We start from the raw sequence: 19,744 nt of genomic DNA on the forward strand, positions 1-19,744 counted from the left end.
GGGTGGCATAAACAAGGAGGTCGACGAGATAGATAATGTGCTGAAAACAGCTCCGTCGCTTTGAAAACCATAAAAAGATGGCCGAGGTATGTTTAAAGTATCCCGTGCTATATCTGCTAGACATATAATGCAACGATATTGAAGCGACAGGGATTCACTTGTAGCAATCTCGGGACTAACCTTAATAATTGCTGCCTCCCTCACAGTCAAAGTGCATCCCTGGCATTAGCCAACTAGTTTTTGTTATCAGCACCTTCGCACAAAAGGAAGTGGAGATGCCGGGCTCGGGATATGCTTGAAGTCGATCAAATAGTTTGTGTCAAGCGATAGGGAAAGGTGCTTGGGATATAGCGAATGATATACCATTGCATTCAATTTGTAGCTAGATAACTACCCGGTTGACGAACCCGTAACTAGTTAACCAGGTATTAACACCATCGAAACTTTGAAATCGTCCAGATGCCCTAAGAGGCATCGAAGTATCGCTAATAGGTGGTGATATGCGCAAGAAGACTATGGCAAGGAGTGATATGAGATGCATGTTTCCTGAATCGAGAATACCCCCGATGCGAGTGAAACGATGAATAAGATGGCCAAGTGCTCCGAGATGCATGGGGCTCGTCTCTTGAGTGGAGTCGGGGTTTGCACACCGGATACCTAGTTGGCTAGTTAGCTATACGATGTTTGCGCGTCATCATGATGAAACTTGACAGATCAGCGTCCTTTGAGCTAGATATGAAACTCCCATCCTTCTCTGCCGGGCATGCTGCTGCATAGCGCAAAAATACCCGTGAGCATTCAGGGGAACCCGATGTCAGAAATGGACCATCAAGACAGGAGACAATAAATGTCCGTTCCACGTTTGTGGCGACTCCAAATGAACCATTGGTACGGAGTAGTTAATCGTTTCCATAAAATGAATGAATGCGTTCCGAGGATACTGGCTGAGATAGCAACATCGCCCTGGTTCCCCTCCCCGATAGAGGATGCTGCGGTTGTGGAGAGACCAGGTTCGTCGGCCCTTGCATACCCAGACGGGTCAATGCTGCGAGGACGCTAGATTAACTTGTTAACTAACCAGCTAGTTAACTGACTAGCAACCCGAAACAACACCCGTGGCCGCGGGGATCAACCTGAGCCATGGAAAGGGACGTCGTTACACCCACAGAGCCCCTTTTTTGCCGCGCAAACTCAATTTTATGCCCGTTATCATATGCGCCGTTTTGTCAGCACAACCGCTGTGAAGACTGGTTCCGCGGCAAAGTAGGAGACAGCTACTGGTTATCCGCTAGAGCTCATCTCTGGTTAGCGGGTCAGGACTGGTGAGGAAGTATCCGGTTGGGCCAATCGAATTCATATAATCTGTGACGTGCCCTGCACATGGCACCGGCGATAGGCTCAGCACAGGTCAGGGTCAGCTATCAAAATCTGGAGATCACTCTTGACCTCCATCTGTCCGACATGTGAATACGGCCCCCCTTCTTGCTTGTATCTAGAGGTTAGATATGAGGGATATATCAAACTGTGGAGGTGAAGCTGGAGCCGGGTTGGATGCCCCGTAGCCAAGGTCTGCACCCCATACAGGAGGATGAAGATACCCTCAGCAAGACGGAAGATGGAGGGAGCCCCATGGGCAAAGAGTTCAAGGGAATGGCATAAAAGGGCTGCTGCATCCTCGAAGTTGGCCATTTTCTTTCCTGTCTTTTGATCTCATTCACCCACGCATCAGCCAGCTTTCCTTCATCTTTCCTTCATCTTTCCAGATTTCCATCTCTGTTCAATTCCTATATCAAGTCAAGGACGTCCCATCAATATGCAGTTCAAGTCCATCATCCTCTCTGCCCTCATGGCCGGAGCTGCCATGGCTGCTCCTGCTAGCAGCAACACCAAGACCGCTCCCGGCTCTGGCAGCCCAACTGCCCCAGACGCTCCAAGCGCTGCTGCCAGCTCCGGCCTTCCCGGCCTTCCCGGCCTTCCTGGTCTCCCTCCACCTGGCTCTGCCCCTGAGTGCGACAAGCTGCTCGGTGCTATCGCTACCTGCGCCGCAAAGGGTGAATTTGTCCAGATCCTCATCTGTGCCGGCACTAATGCTCCAACGGTATGTACTTCATTCATTCGTCTTGGAGAGGTATTTCTAGTGCACGATGCTGACTATGCTGCTTCTTATGATAGGCCTGCAAGTGCTATGAGGAAGTCAACAAGGGCCAAGTGAAGCTCCCTATCATTGACCAGATCTGCGAAATCGTTGCTCCGGGTAACGGCTCCAGCGCAGCTCAGCCTAACTAGATGCATTGGCACAGTACCGATGCCATCCTTTTCATTCATCTCTTTCATTTCTCAGATCGTTTATTCCCGGGGTTCAGGCGCGGAGCTGGAGTCTTTGTCTGTATATACCTGAAGCTTATGTGTAATTAGCAGCCTGCATCCTCTGCCGAGGATAGCTAACGCTGTGGAAGCTATATGAAGACTATTTGATATGAATTTTCTCCTTTGATTATAATAAATGCAGGGTATATAGTAGTGCATTTTATTGTCGAGACGTGACAAAAAGAGGACAGCTTCATGCAGTAGTACGTGATGAGTAGAATTAGGTAGGTCTGCCCTTATGGGGGGACCGGGAATTTTGGGATAGGCTCAGGGGAAGATGGATGCATCTGTGAATGAATCAGTATAAATGCTTGGTTGGTTAGGGAAATATGTTCGTTGGACAAATTATTTATAGATAAATAGCTAGTAGATAGCTGCTAAAGGTATACAAAGAATATCCTCACCAGAAGACTTGCTGAAGTGCACACAGACTATGTACGGATTATGCGCAGTCAGTTTAGCCCAAACATGTATGAAATGGATGCCAGAGCTCATCGGGAGAGGGACCTGAAAATATAACCGAGGGTTAAGTCAAAGAGGAAAGGCAAGGGAAGATGAGAATATAAAAGACAAAGTGATATCGTAAAGGATGAACGCCGCAAAAACCGAGAGGAAAGAGTTACCACCGTTCCGTCATACTGGGATCATTCGTGACCGCAAACACGTCGTTTCCACTCCTCGCCAATCCGAACTCCGTCAACGACAGTAATTCGTTTGCCGAGACCAGTGACGCCCTCTTTCTGCCACCACCGTTCTCCCTTGTCAGCAAGGGCGGATTCATCGTCACTATCAATGAGACCACCTCGTCCACCTTCATCACCGATAACAACAACTACCTGGCGGACCCATCCGGAGATCTGGTTGACACTCTCTCCATTATTGCCAGTCAGACTCTCCTGAATATATACGATCTCCGGAGAAAGGTGGCGGAGAATGTGGACGTGGCCACCAGGAGTGCTAAAGGGCATAATCATTGTCTCGTTATCCACAATTGCCTGGGCCTGAGAGTATAGAGTATGGTAGAGAGCGGTAGGTTGCTGGGTTTCATCTGATGTTGTTGGGTCGGGGTCAACGGTGGTCAGGGGCGTAACTTCAGTGGACTCTGCACCGGCGGCCTCCTCAGATGCAATGTTGGAGTAGGAGGATGTAATTGACAGTGTTGGCTTAGATGTGCCTGCAGCAGAGGGCTGCACGCCCGGCGCATAGATGAGGACGAAGATACGAGACGTTTCAGGTTCGATATGCTCAGGCAGATGGGCTAGAATTGACTATAATAACAACGTTAGCAGAGGTTTAACTGGTATGATATCTAGAAACTTACAGCATGACCGGAAATCTGCTCATCGAGCTCTGAATCTGGAAGAACGGAAGATACCACGATGGCAACTGTCTTCACCCTCTTCGGCCCCTGACGTGACTGAGAGATACCCGTGGTCTCTGCAGGCAATGCGCCAGGAGTAGGCTGGCTCTGGCGAGGTGCATCACGCGCCGCCAGCTCCTCATCTCTGCGCTCCTGCTGCTGCTGTTGCTGGTCGTGGTCATCATACTCGCTTCTCCCCTCCTCACGTATAGACGATAAGGCACCTCCAACCATAGCGCCCGCAGCAGTCACGCCTGCAACGACAGAGCGACTGGCGCCATCGAACAGTTGTTTAGGGCTGGGAGTTCGGCGCCAGGCACCTTGGAAACGAGACATCACGCTCCCATCGTCCGTGGCGGTTGTGACGCCCCTCGAGTAGCTATCCCCGGAGCCGGGGTCCATGGTGATGGGGGCATTATCATCATGGTAGCTCAGGCCCTCATCGTCATCATCGCTCTGGCGCTCACTCAATACCCAAGCAGCGAGTCCGGCCGTCGCAACCCCAACGGTGATCACCAGCGGCACCCAGTACCCCAGAGCTGACCGTCCAGAGGAGCGCTGGCGGTTGTAGTCCGACATGTGGTGTCAACAGTCGCTTTTCTCGTGAAGCTAGCTGTGTCACCTAAACATCACGGTCCGCTAATCAATGCAGCGAGTAGTGTCCGTGTCGCTCTGTGACAACAAGCGACACCGTTGATGTTTGTCTGCCTGTCGACGTTGGATGTTGCGGGAAGCTGGAGTGACGGAGTAGTTAGTAAATAAACAAGATCCGAAAGATGCGACGTCCCAACCTCGGGAGTTTGCTTATGTCATCACAAAGCATGTGACTAAGCTTAATAAGGTGTTAGTAATAAAGCCAGCTTATATAATTTATTACAAATCAAGTACCACCCAAAAAAAAAGGTGACTCAAAAGAAGCGACGAAGAAACGGAAGAAGAGGAAGAAGAAACATTTTATATTAAAAAAAAAAAAGAAGCTGAAGGAAAAGAAGGATTAATTAACAGATTAAACCCGGCATGGACTCCGTTTCTACTTAGACACCTGCGTTAAGGCTAGAAAACGAGAAAGACATGGACGGTTCAACCTCGACATCCCGCATTTGCATCAAACATCGCCAATATCAAGCTGGACTCGCTGTTACATCCATCGGGAGAGCCAGTTTCACCGCATAACTGCTTCACCAGGAGAGATTCACTCTGGCCTGAGACATATCTCACGCAATACCTCCTTGACCAGAACACTAAGGGGGAGCATAAGCGAAGACGATATAAACAAGCAACATACATCTCGGTTTACCACAGAAAGATACCCCGCCGAGCAGAAGAATAAACACCTACTACCATGCCGCATCTAGGCCTGCCACAGACGGGCTTCCAGGCCCTGATCCTCTGTGGACCAGGAGCCTCGTTGAACACATTCACATCCATCCCCGAGGAGTTCCCGAAGGCATTGGTGCCGGTTGCAAATCGGCCCATGGTGTGGTACCCCATGGACTGGTGCTATCGTCTAGGAATTACCAGTATGTCTCTCCCTTGGTACTGAACATTGTTTATTGCTGCTTTTTTGCTATCATTTTGGGTGAATGTTTACTACATATATTTTCCATTGTTATTGTTAAACCGATTGGTTGTAAAAAAGTTTGATTCGTAGCTCTGTTGCACCCGCATATTCTCATGTTTGCCTGCTTACCCGTCGGTGTAGATATCACCCTCATCACCTCACCAACCAGCCAGTCAGTCATGAAGACTGCTCTATCACAAAATCCTCATCTCACATCCATCCAGTTCCCCACACCAACACTGCTGGCCCCCGCGGACCTTTCTCCTACTACTGGAACTGCAGAGCTCCTTCGATTACCTGAGGTCCAAGCATGCATAAAAACGGACTTTATAGTTCTCCCCTGTGATTTGATATGCGATATTCCCGGGCAGTCACTCCTTGAGGCATGGATGATGACACAGGGCTCGCTGGATGGGACATCAGATGGCTCGTCCATATTACCTGGATCATCTAGTCTGCTAGGATTTGCAGGGGAGAAGGCCGGACGAAGAGGTGGACTTGGTGTCTGGTACCCATTGCCCACAGGCGAGGAGAAAATCAAGGATGAAGTGCCTGACTTCTTGGTTACTGCTCCATTGAGTGGGGATGAAGCCCCTGCTGTTAAAGGATCTCCTGCCACTCCCGCGTCTGTTCGTGCGGGCTTGCATAAAATTGCATATACCATGCCCATGGACTCGTTAAAGGACTCAATAGAGGAGAAAAAGGCACTGCTTATTCGATACTCACTGCTCAAGAAGCATGGACGGATCAAGATTCTTAATGGCTACCGCGATGCCCACATCTACTTCTTCCCATACTGGGTAAAGGTGATGGCTCAACGGAATGAGAAGTTCCAGAGTATTAGTGAAGACCTGCTTGGCTGGTGGGCGAAGGCAGGTTGGCAGAAAGGGTTGGCTACCAAACTCAACATCCAAGATCTCTTTCAATCACAGAAGAGGAGCGACGAGGCGAAAGCAGAGGGCCGTGCTAATAGCCGTATCGAGGAGGAAATCGACCTTTTGGGCATGAGCACAACCAAATTACCGCGCGAATTCGACATACCATCACGAACTATCCCTGCAAGCCTTGCAAGCAGCTTCCATGCTGCTGAAGACCAGGCTGATGGCTCTTCCACAGCAGCTGCAGAGAAGATAAACACACCCCCACTCCTCGGCTACGTAGCTCCATCCAAGCCATCGATGCCTCTTATTCGGCGAGTAGATAACTCCGCTCTACTTCTATCAATATCACTCCGCCTGGCAAAGCTTGATGCCATTAACGACACACACCCTCCAAACACTGCTACGCTTTCCCCCCTAGCCCACGCCAGCAAAATCGCTTACCCACCCGGCATCGCACAACGCTGCACGGTCTCAAAAGCAGACTGCCTACTTGCAGAAAATGTCACGGTGGAGGAGAAATGCATCATCAAAGAATCCGTCATCGGCGCAAACTGCCACATCGCCTCCGGTGCAAGGCTAACTAGATGTCTACTTATGGATGGCGCTGTGGTTGGTGAACGCTGCCAGCTTGTAGGTTGTATCATCGGGAGAAGAAGTAAGCTTGGTCGCGACTGTGTGTTGAAGGACTGTGAGGTGCAGAATGGGAACATTGTGCCTGATGATACGGATGCAAAGAACGAGAAGTTTATGGTTTTCGAGGGGTTGGAGGATGACATGTCTGTTACTGGTGAGGGTGGGATGGAAATGGGGTTTGATGGAGGAGATGTTGATATGCAGAGGTAGCTAAACCAGATGGATAGCCATTGTCCATTGTCACATACAGCAGCGATGGTCAGAATAAGGAAACAGGTTGATTTCAAATTAACAAAACATGTGTCAGAATACCTACTATCTTCTCCTCCCGACCATCTGGTGATCCTATTGTTTCCTGGTCCTATCAACTCATCTTTCGCCAGCCAGGTCAATCAAAGGGTAGAAAGTCAGGTAGCTATTCAATAAACAGGAGATCATTATTCAATTTAACAGAGCCAAACTCCCCCCAGTCCAGTCCATATTTCAGTATCAAATTACCCCAAACAACACCGTTTTTCATTCCTCCTCAGGTATCATGCATAATTAAGAAAAGTCGGTAGTTGGCAGTAGCTAATTGTCGGATGGCTCAGCCTCAGTCGAAGCGAGAGAAAAAGGTCCGATTGCTTTGATGACATTAGCCATGGCGTCCTTCTTACTAGGAGTAGCTGTAGGAGGCATTTTGATAGTTGCATCGTCGTCTCGTGTGGGCTTCTGAATGGCGCCAAGCTTAGAATTATCGCTAATTGATGCATCGTCAAGCGAGACCTTTGGGCCCCCTAGGTCGGGGAAAGCCTGATAATCGGCACGGTGGAAGTCTGGCTGACGCATCTTTGCGGTGAACTGGTCGGTGGTGTAGTCGATTTCTTCCATTTCGTCTTCGTCCGAAACATAGCCCTCTTCGTCTTCTTCCTCTAGAAACTCGCGAAGAGTTCCGTTTCCGCGCCAAGAGATAGGCAGGTCGAGGATGGCGGAAGCTGCTTCGATAAAGGTTTCGTGACCGCGGGCGCCTGGCGTAGGGCTGAGTTCACGCGAGGTCGGGGATCTGGTGAGAAATAGTCTGTCTTGCGTGGTGTCGGTGCTCAGAAAGTCACTGTCGTAGTTGTTACGTCTGAATAACGAAGGAGACGGGGTGGTCAGCTGGATCGCTGCGTCGCTGCCCGAGTAACTGGATGCAGAAGTAGGAGCAGGGGCAGGTGGCGGACAACGGAAGTCCTCTTCGTCCGGAGTAGTCGCGTAGTCTCCGTACCCGGGGTGTGTATGAATCTGGTGTTCAAGGGGGGGCCATCCAACAAATAGCTTGACAGGAGACGGGTACATGTAGTTGGATCGAACCGGAGCCTCGAGCCGGATAAACTCGATGCTGCTCTTATCGAGCTTTGGAGGCGAGCGTGGAGGACAACTGGCGAGGTCTATCGGCATGTCGCTGGAATCAGACCCTTCTACCGTGAGGACGTCATCTGCAATCGCCTTCAGGTCCACATCAGAGATAGCTGGGTCGACCATCTCGGCATCGAAGTTGTTAGGCTCAAACAAGTAGTCCTCGAAACGGGGAGTTGACTGGTCAATGTTTGACATGTTCGAGCAACGCAGGCCCATGTATTCGTAGTCCGTGCAGTCGACGCAGATCTGATGGCAGGGTATCTGTCTGGAAGGAGCAGGGCAGTCGGGTCCTCCACACGGCAGGCCTTGGGCGTACTGGACGTGTCCGCACTGGTAGGTAATGGAGTACGCGTTGCACATTGCGAAGGTAAGGGATCGAGGACTGAAAAGCTGGAGCTTCCTGGCTTTTATTCCTGATGGCCTTCAACGTGAATAGCTATTTCAGGGTGGTGAAGGAGGAATGGTGAATATTCACAGTGAATATCCAGAGAGGAGAGTGTGTGAAGAAAGAAGAAGAGAAAGAGGGAGAAGAAAAGAAGTCTTCTAGCGTTGTTGACATAAAATCTTGTCCTGTTCAATTTCTTTATCCGCCGAGTTAGGAGTCACTGTTGATGTCCTGTATCAACGTTGCTCTAGTGATATCTACATCATTGATGCCAGTGGCAGTGACATAGCACCACAATCAACCCTAGAGCCATGAGGTATATTCACATGAGAAGATAGACACAGGTTTCTAGAGATAGATAGATACCAATGGCGTATATTTGATGGTATAGATGTAGTTTGGCATCAGGCAAGTCCTAGATGGGTAACTGGGGGTAGCCACTTCACTACCAGATATCAGCATCTTTATATCTCTATAAAGATAGGACCTGGTCAAATATAAGATATTATGTTTATATCCCAAGATATTAAAGTCAGGATATGCGCTTTATGCTCATATCTAGCTACTTCTGCCTGTTATCTTCTTCAACATTGGCTTCATCATCTCCATCTCCAGCTTCTTCTTCTTCTTTCGATGTTGTTGTTTTTTTCTTTTGTTGACGTCGAAGATTACATAAGCGGTCTTTGTTACATAATCATAGATAAAACAAAAATAAATAAAAATAAACAGAAGAAAAGAAAAGAAAAAGGCGAACGAAGAGTTTGATAGTCCAGCTGGACAGTTGCAGATGGAGGGAACGGATGGAGGAGGGAGGGAAGAGAGAATATGATACATGGGTTCTCATCTCATGGAGGTACAGCCTCACTTCCTGTGCAGTCGAGGTACAACGCTGGGCTAGGCTAAAGCATGCAGCAAGGCGGATCTCAGTCAAAAATCTCAGGGCGTCGAACTGACTGACCAACATTATCTGGCCGAGGTTGACCCTGTGAGACACGGACATGCACGAACGAGGAGAAGGAAGAGGAGAGCAGCGCGCATGCTCGTGCATGAAACTCGCCTCGTTGCTTTTTCTCAGGAACTCCCCTACATACAAGAGAGGGCGAGGGCGAAGACCAATCAGGTGTCAGCGGCCGGTACTGCGTTCCGACGCTTGCAAGAAAACAAAGAAAAGAGGGTGGATGGATGGGTGGAAAGGGGAAAAGGGACGATGAAGGGCGGTGGGATGGGATAAATGTTTATTTTAATGCAGGCGGGAAATAGTTACGGGATACAACATCCATAAAGGCGAAGAGAAGAGGAGAGAGCAAAGGAAACGGGAAAAGGGGAGGGGAGAGTTAGTTGGCTGTGTTGTTGATGTGGTGGTGGTTCGTGGTGATGATGGTCGTGAGCGAGTCTGGGGGGCGTAGCTGAGACAATACTCGTATCCTCCGAGAGAATGAATGCGTTTGTGCGTGCATGCGTGCGTGTGTGTGTGCGTCTGTGTGCGGGCAAGAGACATACTACTTAGGAGGCCGATGATGATGAACACAGGGAGACAGGAAGAAAGGTACCTTTTTACTCATGCATGCTCCGCTGGTTCGAGGGACCAAGGTGCTGATCATGCTAAGGGGGGGAAATCATCGCATCATCGTCATCGAAGCCGGGGAAGGCCGGCATGTCTTTTAGAGAGAGAGAAAAGGATACGCTTTACACTTTACGGATACGGTCCCGTTTACCTTACCACTGTGCTCAACTCAGGCTGGCTGCCTGCTGTTGCTGCTGTTGCTGGTGCTGTTGATGCGCGAAAGTGCCTCCCTCATGAGCCATGTCCCAAGTGGTTATCCCTGGCTCCCACCCACTAGCTAGGGGTTGAGACACGACGCTAGGCTAAGTTAAATTGCTTGCATCAAGTTAAGATCAGGAGGAGTGGAGTCGTGTAGGGGCGCCTGGTTGATCTTATGATAAGCCAGCGAGAAAAGAAAAGAGAGGGAGAGGCCGAGAGGAGGATGCAGAGAGGATGCAAAGAGGAAGAGGAAGAAGAAGGAAAGATATCTATTGATGGCTTGCGCGGGATGGCGAGAAAAATAATAATAATAAGTATGTGTCTGCACTGCCCCCGTGTCTAGACTCTTCGGCGGTCCCTCCACAAAAGCACCCAGTGCCGTCTGGAGGAGGGAGAAGAAAAAAAAAAAAAAACAAGAAGAATAAGAGGAGAGTTACTCCGTAGAGAGGAGCATAGTACTTAATAATGGCACTGTTGGGGTGGAGCAGTGGGTGCGTACATAGACTTAGACTTACTTAGAACAGTGCATAATGTCCGCTTGCGAGATTGCTGGTTGTTTGCACATATTTTAGTTACAGGCCAGGGGGTTAGTTACAACCGTGGCTCCTTTTTTATATACTTACAGCCGCAAGCGAGAACTTTGAGATGTCTTACATAGTTGCTTAAGCTTTGAGTCTCGAGAGCAGTCCTCTTCTCTATCACTTCTATCACACACACTACCTGATAGGGGCTTTACTATGTTATAGATACTCAATAGGTATTCTATATATATGAAGTAAAGAATCTGATAACTAGATGACTAGTTAAGGTATTTAGATAGCAGACTGCTATAGACCCAAGTACATGGATGATATGCCAGATATTCGAATGTAACCAATAAATGCTATGATTATTCCAGTTTTGCGCGAACGAAGTAGTTAAGGGTCACTCGCTTGTTCTGCGTGTTTCGCTGCAAGAGCTTGTAGCTCAGTCTGTCCCATCCCCTCGACTCATCTTGAAGCCTTAGCCCTCTGGAACTAATCAATGATATAAGAGCAAAGTTCCTAGCTAGCTTCTTGGGGTGTATATATATATATGTATAATATATCCAAACTAGCTTTCCAATATAGATAGGTGCTAGGCCAGAAGGGACTTCCGGGAGCGTATATCGGCCACCTTGTACTCCGTCCGTATATCTGGGCTGTTTAAACTTGGTCCATAGGCAGTTATCTTTAGTTTTGAACCTGTCCCGGGGAGTAAGACGTAGAGAGCAGTGATGTGTTTTTGGTTGAACGGAGAGGGCGGCAGAGGGTGGCTTTATACTCCGTCTGTCAAAGCACCAGAGTCTCCTTTGAGTGACGTCCACCAGTCACTCGCCGTGCCACATGATATCATTCATTCCAAGGCTGTCTTGTATCTATGCAGTGAAGCAACTACTTGATACAGGTCAGGGAGTTTGATGAGTCCAGGAATACAGGAATACGGAGTAACTATTAAGTAGTTAGATAGGCGAGTACTTACTCTGGTCAGCTAGGCCGACCATCTCGTCTTCTGCTTCTCCATCTGTCATCTTAAACTAGTTAATTATTATTATTATTATTTAATTCCTCATCATCATCATCATTATCATCTTTTGCTTCTTCTTCTTCTTCTTCTTCTTCTTCTTCTTCCCATGCCAGCGACCTCTTTAGACTTTAACAGTCCATGACTAAGCCATCCAGCCAATCATCTTCTCCCTTTCTGCAGATCTCTTCCCCATCAGGCCATCTTCTGATTAGTCATTGCTCTCCCTTTCCCTTTTTCCCTTTTCTCCCTTTCTTAGCTTGTCTTGTCTCTCTCTCTCTCTATTAGTCTTTCTCGTCGCCAAAACCGCCCGAACCGAACTTCGACCTCTCTCTCTCACTTCCTCTCTTCCTCTCTCTCTCTTCCTCTTCTCCCACCCTCGTTTGTCCTCCCGTCCGAGGGATCTCTCTCTCTCTCTCTCTCTCTCTTCTCTTCTTCTTCTTCTTATTGTGTCTTCTTCTTGCGTCTTCTTTTTCTTGTCTTCTCCCTGAGACGGCGGCTTTTGGGTGCGCTGCTCGGGCTCGTCGTTCCTCTGCGTCGTCATCTCTCCCCCTGGCCCTCCTCTCCTCTCACCACCCCGAACAACCTCCTGCTCTCTCGACCTCGCCCGCCAGTACTCAGTACATCCTCGCTTTGGTGGACTCTAAACCTTTGACCGTCCTCTGGAATACTTTCGCCCCCGGCCCTGACTTTTAAGAACCTCTTGACTCGGCTTCCTCCGTCGTCGTCTTCCTCTTTTTGTTGCTTCTTGCTGCTGCTGCTGCTGTTGGGTTTGTCTTGTCTTGTTTCAGTACTCCGGCTCTTCTTTTTTTTTTTGTCCAGCGTCAGCCACGGTCTTCTTCTTCTCTTCATCTTCTTTTTTATTACTACCTTCTTCTCCTTTCTACAGGTCAGTCTGCTTCTCTTCTCTCTACTCGTTTTTGTTTGCCGACGTTGTGGTGACCCGGCCAAAGACGTGTCCTCTCTTCTCTCCCGCGTCATAAACTAGCAGAAACCTCCCAAAAGAGAAGAAAAAAAGAGACTAACGACTTTTCCCTTTTTTCTTCTCTCTTTCAACTACAGGCTCTGCACGTCTCATCCGTCCTCTTATCTTCGTCTCGCGTGTCCAGCCTCCAGTCTTCATGGGTAGATCTACTTGAGTTACCTGCCTTCTCCGCTCTCTCTCCCTCTCCCTCTCTACCTCTCTCTCCACAGGCAAAAACCTCCTATCCTCGATACCATCGTGTATCAACATGGCCGCTCTGGTCCAAACCATTCCACAGCAAGCCGGCACGATCACCTTGCTGCAGCCTCGCCCTGCTTCTTCCTCCTCCTCTGCAACCTTCAACTCCTCTGCCCAGCTCCACAACCAGCCTCAGATGGCCCGGAACCAAAACCACGCCCGGTCTCAAAACGGGGGCTCTGGCTCTGGCTCGGGCTCAGGCTCGGGCTCGGGCTCTACTTCTGCCTCTACCTCTACCGGCTACCGACTCACCCAGCCAGTGGCCCCTTATGCCTTCACTGCCACGCCCGGGTTGCCTGCAAACTCACATCGACAGACCCAGACTCAGAGTCAGGCGCAAAACACCAACCACAACTACCCCGGAACCATCCCTCCACGTACACACTACGCTACTACTACCACGACTACGACTACTACTGCTGGCTCGGTATCCAATTCTTCCTCCTCTAATTCTTCTCTTCATTCATACCCTTCCAAGGATGACTCTTCCCTCTCCAAACGCCAGAACCCTTCCGAACTGAGTCTACGCCCTGTTTCGGCAATCGACCTCTCTCCTGCCCCCCCTCAATCCTCGGTCTCGCCCTCACCAGCAAACAAGCCTTCTCCAGACAGATATCGCCGTGGCCAGCGCCGTGGAGACCAGACTGCCTCCCCCGCCGCAGCCGTCACTGGTGGTTCAGAGTCTGGCCCAGCTGGCATGGCCACTGCTCAGACTGCCAAATCTCTCACCCCGTCTATAATCGATATACCCAGCAGACCACACCATGTTCGCGGATCAAGTGCCGACGCGGCCGTGACCGATGGTTCTAACCATTCGAGTACCGAGCTGGCAAAGCGTTACCGCCGTAGAAGCATGGGTAGTATCGATCCTGCTGGGTTTCTCACCTTTTCCGACTCTCACCCATCTCCACACGCAAATGAGATGGCTCTCTCTGAGTTTCCTCTCAGTGGCACTCCTCCTCCTCCAAACTCCATGGCAAAGGCTGCTGATACCTCTTCTCTCAACTCCTCTTCCGGTTCAGTAAGTGTTGCTCGTTTGATTTTCAGCAATCTTGAATGTGGTGTCTCTTAACTAACATGTTTTGGTAAGGTTAAATCTGAAAAAGGAGCGGAAACCACCACAACTTCCCAACCGACCAACATTACAAACACCAACAACACCAGCAACGCTAACAATGTCAACAACAACAACAACAACAATAAAAAAGCTACGATGGCTCGTCCCTCTGACACGTCAAAGCGATCGGGCACCCCTTCTCCTTTGTCGAAACCAGTTAATATTGATGCTGATGAGACTGTAACGCCTACCACGACCTCAAAATCCACACCTGACACGAAAAATCAGCCGCCAAAGGTGGCAGAGACTCCCAGCCCGGCTGCAAAACGCCTCATTGAAATCTCAAAGAAAGGTCAAGGAAAGGGAGCAAAATCACGGCTACGGCGTGCACTCTCCTTCAGCAGCGTTGCCGAGCTACGTGGTATCTCGAACCCTGAACCGACTGTTAGCTCACCTCGCAAACAACAGCTTGATGAAGAGCTGGGGCCCGAGCAAGCTGCCATTGCGGCCAAGCAGGAAGCCGGTGGGTTGGGCGAGAGTATCTACTCTGGCCAGGGTAACATCTTCACCGGCTCCACGGATAACATCTCCGTCTCCTCGACCGCCTCGTCTGCATCCATCATGCTCCGCAAAATGGGCAATGGCGTCAAACGGTCCACTCGTTCCTTGGTCGGCCTCTTCCGACCCAAATCTGTCTACAACGCCCCCACAGACACGTCTCGGATCGCCGCACCGGTCCCGCAGGTCTCTATGGTAACAGTAGAGGCCCAGCGAGATGTCGCCAGCAAGGGACCACCAGTACTGCCTGAGATTGGTGCGGGTAACGGTGCGCCTAAGCAAGAGATTGCAGAGCGTCGTCGGTCGGTCGAGTCAGATGCCAGCACCGGTGCTGATCGAAGTGGCAGGAAAAGCATCTTTGGTGGCGACCAGGAACGTGCTGAAGTCCTGGCCGCAGTTAGAAAGGGCATTCTGAAAAGTACGTCATACTCTCCAACTGATCTACATAGGACTCTTCTTTCCCTGATCCCGATCTAACATGTTTTATCACAGAATCAGGCACAAACTCCTCAAACTCCTCTCCCGTCATCCGCCCCACCACAGATCTTGCTCCTGTCCCAACTCTCCAGCGTCCCGAATCCCAGCGCTCTAGCAGCGCTCCAAGCAGCTCCGCAGGTGACCGTCCCCCACGATCTGGTCACCGACGCACCGACTCCGTCACCATCGAGGGAGAAGACTACTTCCTCCCCGGCGGCCGCTTCACCACCTCTGGTCAAAGCGCCCCTGGTACCCCACAATCGACCGCCGGTCGAAATATTTCTTTTAGTCCTCGAATTCAGTTCCACGATACCTGGCCCAGCGGCGAGTATGATAGACGTGGAGACGTGGCGACATGTAATCGTCTAACTCCGCTGCTTGCCCAGCAGATTAAGGAGGAACTTAATACTTTCAAAATGGTATGTACCCTTTCAAAAATCTTTCTTACTCACATTGATATCTAAATACTAACGCCTTGCGATTGTTTAGGAAATGGAAGTTCACGAATCTTCCAAGGTCTACACCCACTTCTTTTAATGAAACTTTCTTTGCATATTTGGCGGCGTTCCCTTCTCCAGGACGACGGTCAGGCGTTTCCAAATCCAAATCTGTATCAAATCTGTCCCTCGTTTTCACTCTCTCCAAAGCCAGTATCCTCCCTCTCACCACACTACCAGCTGCCCCTTTGTTCTTCACATTGATCCTGACCTTACCTGAACTTGATCCTGAACTTTTCTTGAACTCATACTTTTACTGTCCTTGTAATGGCTGCGGTTTCCGTCTATTTAGTATGCCTGTTTTACTTGTTTTCCTGTTTCTCTTTTTTTTTTCCCTCCATGTGATCGATTTGATTTGATTTCATCTCAGTTGATTCCAGTTGACTCTTCCTGCCTGCCTGCGTATGTGCGAGTGCAAATGGTTACTTTTCTTTGCTTTTTCTTTTTCTTTTTACCTTGCTGAAATAAAGGGATGGGATGGACGGACACATGGACGGATTCCAATCTACAAACTAACTCCCTACTAACCCGGTTGCTTGCTTGCTTGCTTGCTTTCTCGCTTGCTCCTCTCTAAACTGTTATCTCTCCGACCTTTTTTCCCTGTTCTCCTTTCCTACTTCCCTGCCTACTCGGCCGTGGCGCGCCTCGCGAGCGTGACGTTGTCTCATTTCGGTCCTCGGTTATCTTTCCCGGACTGGCCTGGGCCGACTCTGACTGACTTTGATCAGACCAGTTTAGTTCCTCTTCTACAGTTTTCTTTCATTCAAGTCTAATAACGACAGCGAGAGACCATTCATGTTCTCCATCCGAATTTTTCCTTTCCTTTCTCTCTCTCTCTCTCTCGCTTTTCTACCGTCCGTCTTTCTTTTCTTCCTTTTTCGTCCATTTGCTCGCTTAGATCTCTAGAGACTCACTACAGATATACATTATCAACATCGCGCAGCGGATTGATTTTATCTACATAAGCTAGCCATCTACCGATTCCTCATCCTCATCGCCAAGCATGTAAGCTCAAGACACCCAATCAGTGGGAAATTAGGAATCATTTCCACATTGTTTTCCAAATCATTTCCCACGCCCCGTAGTTCGTCACCATACCAAGTAGCTTAGCTGGAGTGGGGAATAAAGCCGCACTTTTATTTCACGAGGCTAAAACTCTCATGCAAGTAAGTAAGCTTTAATTAATTTCTTCCCACACCAGCCGACGTTTGCATCACGACCGTTCAATGATCCTGCAATATTAATTAATTATTATTATTATATTTGTTGATGTTATTGGACCCACCAGGTTGAACCGCGCTGCCCCACCGAATTGACTTTTGTGCTGTTTTAGCCTTCGTCCAACCGGCCGGCGGGAGCCGCGCTCGGTTATCTCGTGTATTATCGTGCGATGATTGGAGGCGGCTAATTAAGCTAGCCGCGTCATCCTTGCGGCTAAATATTAGTCACCCGGTATCATTCACGTCATACGTATGTGAATGTTGGGCAAGCTTTTATAAAAAACGCACAAGCAACGTTTGACGAGCACTTTCTCAGTAACTCTTACCATATTATAACAGCTCTGACACAACGCTCATGATGCCCATTATGGCTGACTCGACCGTGGAGAAGGCTGATGACCCTAAAAAAAGTCGGCTACCGCTTGTGATGTCCCGTAAACGGACTCCGCATATAAGGCGAATCACCGGCATCCCGAAAGGGAATATCGCCATCTGTCGAGCCTGTCAAACTTTATAGTCGTTGATGTCATTATAAACTTACCTATCTTTGGCCATATTTAGTGCTTTACCCTTCATTTTCGCCCTATATATCATGCCTCGACAGTTTACTTGTCTATTTTCTACATTTGCTCCGCAAAACTATTATCACTTGCTCAGCCTCTGTTTTCACAGGGTGTACTTTATTCCCTAAAGATACCACATCTTACACGTTGATAGCACAATGTCCTCAACTGCACTCAGCTTTGCCTCATCCGTGCCACCTGTTGGTACGGAACTGCCTTGGTGCAGAATTTCGCCTGATGGCAGATTACGCTCCTCCAGAGGATCGAGCGACGATAGTGAAGAATTACGTGGTGACAGCTGGGTCGTCGAAGACCTTCGGGCCGGAGGCCCAACACTTGCCCCTGTACCTTCCACTACCATACCATTCCCGCCTGGAAGCCCGTATATGTGCATGTTGGATGCCCGTAAAGAGTTGAGCAAAAGCATCCAAGCCATCCTCCAGCAGTCAGGAGTTACCGCGGCGACATTTACACTCTGTTACCGCCGATGTGTACTCTTTCTGAACGATCATCTCGTACCGACGCTTCTAGTTGTTGCAGAGAAGAAGTCTCCCGACGAAGATTGGCTTTCCGTTAGCCGAGAGATATACCAGCTTCTCGAAGCAAATGGTCTATCCCAGTTCAATGTTGAGATCTGCGATGAACGAGTCCATATACAGAAGAATTCGTCTCCTGTTCCATCCTCTGACCCAATTTACCCTCTATGGGACGACGTCCTTGAGCAGATCTTAAATAGCATCGACTGCAGCTTTGTTCTAGCCATAGAGTGTTTCCGCTACGGCGCGAACCTCGACGGAGATAAAAATCCCCCCACTGTCATTGTCACGGTCGCTCGTTCTTCGCGGGGCCCATGGAAGGATACCAGAGAAGCTATAGTATCGATTCTCAATCGATATAACCTCCACCATGTCGCTGTAATAATTAGCCAGGGACTAATATACCGAGGCGGGTAGCTTGGATCAGGATTTACCAGATAATGCGTGGAATAACCAGATGCAAGTCGGACTAAGTCTCGGAATATACCAATCTCGGCACTCTTCCTTTACATTTGGAGGCTGGATCGAGATCAAACAAGAAGAGGGGTCAGCTTGGAAGAGGCTTGGTTTAACCTGCTACCATTCCGTACATCCAGATATAAGTACCGCCTCTATGGATGACCGAAGTATCTACATACAAAGCCCTATTGGTAAAAGGATCAATCTAGAACAGCCTTCATTGAAAGACACGGAATCAGTCCTTAAAGATATGAAGGAGGAGCTAGGCCAGAAGCCACCTGCCTGTTTTACAACTATCAAAGAGACTATCGAAAAAGGTGGAGATGTGAGCCCAAGGTCGCGCACGCTTTATGACGAGATAATTGCACAAGCCGCTGAGATATCCGATAATATGGCGAGGATAGAGTATTTTCATAGATCATCTTCGCCTTGGCAGCCATACGACGACCTACTTCATTCCCACCTTCCAATAAACCCCAGCATGGGACACTTCGTGGCTAGGGAAACGGATATATCAATTTACAGCCCTTCTTATGCTGGCCACGTATACACGGCATCTGGATATCGCCATATGGTATCATCGATCCGTGAAGAGAAGCGACGTGCTGACTGGGCTTTGATCGAAGTACCAAAGACCTGACATTCCAACAACTCGGTACGTTAATTTGTTGCATACCATGTATCAACCCATATGTTAACATCTTATGTAGCTCTTGACATATGGAAGTATAGGTCGCTACACTAACAACCTGGACCTGCAGCCCTTCCCAGGTATCCCTGAAGAGAATACACAAGTCTATAAGTTAGGGCGGTCCACCCGAAGGACAAAAGGAAACTTCTCTGGTCTTACGAGTGCCCTTCTAGACACGCCCGATAATAGAGGCGGTGCGCCAGAGGTGAAATCCCTCGAGTACGCTGTGACCGGGCCGTCTGGCTGGCTCTTCTCAGGCCCGGGAGACTCGGGTGCCTTGGTCTTTGATAAGTATGCTAATTGTATTGGAATGGTTATTTCCTGGAATACAATTTCAAAGGTCTCCTATGTGACACTCTTGCCTGACCTTTTTGACGATATCAGGCAAGTTACCGGAGCAGTCGATGTCCGCATTGCAGAATAGACGGCCGTTAAAATTATAAAAGACTGGATAAGCACGGCACTTTGTATTCCTTAGCTAGCGGTCAAAGATATATAACGACGTTGCAGTTAATAAGGCTCAGGTGTTTGATAAAAATTCAGGCTTAGTTTTAAATTCCACAGCCATCCTTATACAGGGGGATCTTCATCCA

At 49.1% G+C, this 19,744-nt stretch overlaps 8 protein-coding genes across 8 annotated transcripts; 4 read left to right on the forward strand and 4 right to left on the reverse strand.

Annotated features, from left to right (window-relative positions):
- Positions 1-1,813: 1,813 nt before the first annotated feature.
- On the forward strand, positions 1,814-2,212 carry ARB_02189 (uncharacterized protein; the record flags this gene model as incomplete). Its single annotated transcript, XM_003011589.1, has 1 exon — positions 1,814-2,212. The coding sequence occupies one exon, from the start codon at positions 1,814-1,816 to the stop codon at positions 2,210-2,212; it is 399 nt and encodes a 132-aa protein (XP_003011635.1).
- Positions 2,213-3,011: 799 nt separating this feature from the next.
- On the reverse strand, positions 3,012-4,306 carry ARB_02190 (uncharacterized protein; the record flags this gene model as incomplete). Its single annotated transcript, XM_003011590.1, has 2 exons — positions 3,012-3,635; positions 3,689-4,306. The coding sequence occupies 2 exons, from the start codon at positions 4,304-4,306 to the stop codon at positions 3,012-3,014; spliced, it is 1,242 nt and encodes a 413-aa protein (XP_003011636.1).
- Positions 4,307-5,069: 763 nt separating this feature from the next.
- On the forward strand, positions 5,070-7,012 carry ARB_02191 (uncharacterized protein; the record flags this gene model as incomplete). Its single annotated transcript, XM_003011591.1, has 2 exons — positions 5,070-5,247; positions 5,379-7,012. The coding sequence occupies 2 exons, from the start codon at positions 5,070-5,072 to the stop codon at positions 7,010-7,012; spliced, it is 1,812 nt and encodes a 603-aa protein (XP_003011637.1).
- A 360-nt stretch (positions 7,013-7,372) lies between these two features.
- ARB_02192 (uncharacterized protein) lies at positions 7,373-8,377 on the reverse strand (the record flags this gene model as incomplete). Its single annotated transcript, XM_003011592.1, has 1 exon — positions 7,373-8,377. One exon carries the CDS (start codon positions 8,375-8,377, stop codon positions 7,373-7,375), a length of 1,005 nt encoding a protein of 334 aa, XP_003011638.1.
- Positions 8,378-9,125: 748 nt separating this feature from the next.
- ARB_02193 (uncharacterized protein) lies at positions 9,126-9,401 on the reverse strand (the record flags this gene model as incomplete). Its single annotated transcript, XM_003011593.1, has 1 exon — positions 9,126-9,401. The coding sequence occupies one exon, from the start codon at positions 9,399-9,401 to the stop codon at positions 9,126-9,128; it is 276 nt and encodes a 91-aa protein (XP_003011639.1).
- A 2,487-nt stretch (positions 9,402-11,888) lies between these two features.
- Positions 11,889-12,852, reverse strand: ARB_02194 (uncharacterized protein; the record flags this gene model as incomplete). Its single annotated transcript, XM_003011594.1, has 3 exons — positions 11,889-11,993; positions 12,188-12,460; positions 12,562-12,852. The coding sequence occupies 3 exons, from the start codon at positions 12,850-12,852 to the stop codon at positions 11,889-11,891; spliced, it is 669 nt and encodes a 222-aa protein (XP_003011640.1).
- A 251-nt stretch (positions 12,853-13,103) lies between these two features.
- On the forward strand, positions 13,104-16,041 carry ARB_02195 (uncharacterized protein; the record flags this gene model as incomplete). Its single annotated transcript, XM_003011595.1, has 4 exons — positions 13,104-14,114; positions 14,184-15,126; positions 15,201-15,513; positions 15,675-16,041. The coding sequence occupies 4 exons, from the start codon at positions 13,104-13,106 to the stop codon at positions 16,039-16,041; spliced, it is 2,634 nt and encodes an 877-aa protein (XP_003011641.1).
- A 1,582-nt stretch (positions 16,042-17,623) lies between these two features.
- On the forward strand, positions 17,624-19,575 carry ARB_02196 (uncharacterized protein; the record flags this gene model as incomplete). The annotated part of the gene is made up of 3 exons (XM_003011596.1): positions 17,624-18,379; positions 18,429-19,085; positions 19,171-19,575. 3 exons carry the CDS (start codon positions 17,624-17,626, stop codon positions 19,573-19,575), a joined length of 1,818 nt encoding a protein of 605 aa, XP_003011642.1.
- Between the last annotated feature and the right edge of the window lie 169 nt (positions 19,576-19,744).

Source organism: Trichophyton benhamiae (assembly GCF_000151125.1).
Source record: "Trichophyton benhamiae CBS 112371 chromosome Unknown Abenha-G-c-31b08.f1, whole genome shotgun sequence".
Lineage (NCBI taxonomy): Eukaryota > Fungi > Ascomycota > Eurotiomycetes > Onygenales > Arthrodermataceae > Trichophyton > Trichophyton benhamiae.